Source organism: Gavialis gangeticus, unplaced genomic scaffold (assembly GCF_001723915.1).
Source record: "Gavialis gangeticus isolate Ggan-Ray unplaced genomic scaffold, GavGan_comp1, whole genome shotgun sequence".
Classification (NCBI taxonomy): Eukaryota; Metazoa; Chordata; order Crocodylia; family Gavialidae; genus Gavialis; species Gavialis gangeticus.
The window spans coordinates 89000228-89003366 of NW_017729022.1; the positions used below are offsets into that span (position 1 = coordinate 89000228).

Genomic DNA, 3139 nt, shown 5'->3' on the forward strand with positions numbered 1-3139 from the left:
TGGGACTTTTTACTGTCTTGTACCACCTACACTTTTTCCCGGAGCCCGATGAAGTGACCTTGATCCTGAGAGCTTGCAGAAAAGGACAATTTTCTTGCCATTTTCCAGCTGGTCTAATAAAAGGTATCATTTTGGAACCAAGAGTTCTAGCTTTTTTGTATGTCTTCATGTACAATTGAGTTGTTATTTCTCGGTACCCCAGTACTACAAGGGTTTATGGTGCATCTATACTTGTTTCCTTAATGTGTGCAGTAGCAACTAGCTCTCAACTCTTACTCTGTTTACACCGTTTGCGTATTTTGCCCAGAGTGAATTGCTGTGGCACATGCAGAAAAACACATCAGACCCTAGCGCCTGCAACGGAGGAGAGTAAGATTGGAGGGGCTGGAGGATTCTTCCTGTTGCAAACCAACGTAGGCTAGGTGGTGGGTGTCCATGTATGAATGCATAAGTAAGGAGGATGGCTATTTCTGAAAAAGGACCATTTCAGGCTTAATCAGTTTTACTTGGAGAAGAGATCCCTTGTGACAGTCCAGCCAGGCTGCTGAGCGGAAGGAGGTTACTTGTACAAAGCTCCTCCCAGCCTGCCTGTGAAAGCCAATGAACAACCCCCTTCTGGCTTGATCAGCTGCTCTTTCCTGCCTGTCCCATGTAGGGGAGGAAGGAGGGAGGCAGACCAGGAAGTGGTGAAGCCCAGCCCATTGCTGTTCCCGGTGAGGCTCTGGGATCATGTCAGCCAGGAATCCAGGCGTGGAGCTGGGTAAGGGATTGCAGCTACTCCGCCCTGCTTGCAGCCTGTGCACATCTCTGCCTCCTGCGGGTGGGCAGGTCTGGTGCAGGGCAAGGTCTAGCTGCCTGGGACCAGGGCAACCACTGAAGCTCTTGGTTTCTAAGTAGTGTGAGAGTGATGTTGTAGCTGTGGTGGTCCAGAAATGATGCCAGAGGCTTTCTTAGGGTGACAGCGCTTATTTATTTTTATCTTGTTCAGGTCAGTTCCAAATGCAATTGGGCAAGGTCCCAAATCTGACCGAGCAGAGTTCAATCATCAAGTCTGTGTGGCTCTATAACCGGGCAGGTATTCTCCTCCATTAGTCTGGGGCTTTGGATACTCCCCAGGCAGGTATCCTACGTGGAAGCCCCAGGCTCGGAGGCCTTGGGGTTCAGATGCCCTCGGTCTTGCTTGATCTTAGGCAAAAGGCTGAGAAACGATTTAGTGACACTCTTATTGGAGCAACTGTGTAGTAGGGATAAAAGTTAGACAAGCTTTCAGATGCAAGACATTCTCCCTCAGGTCTCTGATTGTAGGAGGCTAGGCACAGCAAGTGAAGCACAGTGTAGGGGAGGGGCTGAAAGTCTCAGGCATAGTGCACCCAATTAGCAAAAGAAAAGAAGCTGAGTACTGGGAGATCAAGACCTAGCAAAAGGAAGGTGTTGGGGGGAGGGTTGTCAGTCTCACTTCCCTTGTGTGAAAATTATTCAGGAGTTGGATAAATTATAACAGACCATAAATCCAATATCAGTGTTCAGGCCTTGTTTCTTAGTGTCCAGCTAGCTTATGAGTGAGGGTGATGATTGTTAAATCTGTAGTGGATATAGCAAGTCCAGGTGTTCAGTCCAGATAATGAAAACATCATCTGTGTAACGCGGGTATAGTGCAGGTTTGATGGTGCAGTTTCTAGAAATTCTTCCTCCAGGTGGCTCATGAAGAGGCTGGCATATTGGAGGGCCATCTTTATGCCCATAGCTGTGCCTCTGATTTGGAGGAAGTGATGATGTTTCTGGGTAGCTCCCACTGCGAGAACTTTTGCTGCTCACCGTTTATATCAGTGGTCTCCAAAGTGGGGTGCGCACACCCCAGGGGTGCGCAAGACAATCCACTGGGGTGCGGGAAGAAAATATTAGAACTTCTATTTAGATGTATATTTATATAAATATGCATATATTGGGGGGGTGTGCTCAAAAATTTTTACTGATGGGGTGCATGATCAAAAAAGTTTGTAGAGCACTGGTTTATATCATGTATCCTCTGGCTGGCAAACTGTCCACAAAGAGGTGATCTCTAGGGTATCTTTCATTATGTGAAATGGTTAGATGAGTTGCTTTTTCAGGCGTATTTCAACCTCCAGGATACTGAGAGGTTCACATTGTGCTTCTGGTGGATTACTAAATATTTGGAATTTGATATTTGCACTTAGATATTTTTCTTTTTCTACAAATGATTGACATAAGCTCTATTACTTGCTTTCTCTGCAACTTGTTTAACTAAAAGGAGAAAAAAAAGTCTTCGGCCACTGGCTCAAAATTTACTGTCCATGAGAAGTTGTATGAACATAAGTCTAACGGTGCAACTGCTCAGGTAAAGTAGTATACACTGGGCAGTTTTAAATCTGGTGTTTACTTTGGGGCTGATTTTGCAATAGTCTTTTACACTTTCGCCAACCCCAGATATTTAAAGATGAATCACACCCCCTCCTCCCCCGAATCTCAAAGCTGGATTTAAAAAAAGAAAATAAACCTTAGTTTTATGTTATGATGTGTTTTATTTTTCTGAACCTTTAAGGTGCTCTCGGGTCACAATTTTAAGCTGTTTTCTGCAACTGGGAGACTAAAAGTGGGTCTTTGTTTTTGTTAAAATGAATCACCTATGCCCACAAGTTAAGGCTTTAAATAAAACATTAATACTACACGTGCCATGATGAAATCGTATGGGCTGGCCAGACTGCTATTCCAGCAAGTTGTAATCTGGCCAACAATGTCACAAAACCCTGATTAGTTTGTAGCTGTCACAGGTTCTGTTTGAATTAATTTTTTTCACACCCCCCTGTACCTCCCACCTTAATGTAGTCTAGAACAGGATGTGCCTTTCTAGTCACTGAATTTTGTATATCAAGAGATTTACTTATCGTTTTCCAGGCCTTTTTTCTTTCCTGAAATGAAAGAGAGTATTTTGTCCCTGAGGACTGATTTTAGAGTTTCCCTGTGGATTACTGAGATATCCCCCTACTCCTCCATAACTGTTAATTGGTGGAAATCTTTCATTTTCCTCCCTCTTCTGTTGCATGCTTCAGTGATTATTGTTGCAGCTCTATAATTTTGCTGAGCACAAGTTTTTTGATGAAAATCTAAATCCAGGCGATAA

The 3139-nt window shown here is 44.1% G+C and overlaps 1 protein-coding gene across 1 annotated transcript in view; it reads left to right on the forward strand.

Annotated features, from left to right (window-relative positions):
• The first annotated feature begins 662 nt into the window (after positions 1-662).
• DERA (deoxyribose-phosphate aldolase) overlaps positions 663-3139 on the forward strand; it is a 95566-nt gene continuing 93089 nt past the window's right edge. The window contains exon 1 of the mRNA XM_019515595.1: positions 663-760. Coding sequence (XP_019371140.1) covers positions 730-760 — 31 coding nt within the window. The 5' untranslated portion in view covers positions 663-729. The remainder of the gene's footprint in view (positions 761-3139) is intronic.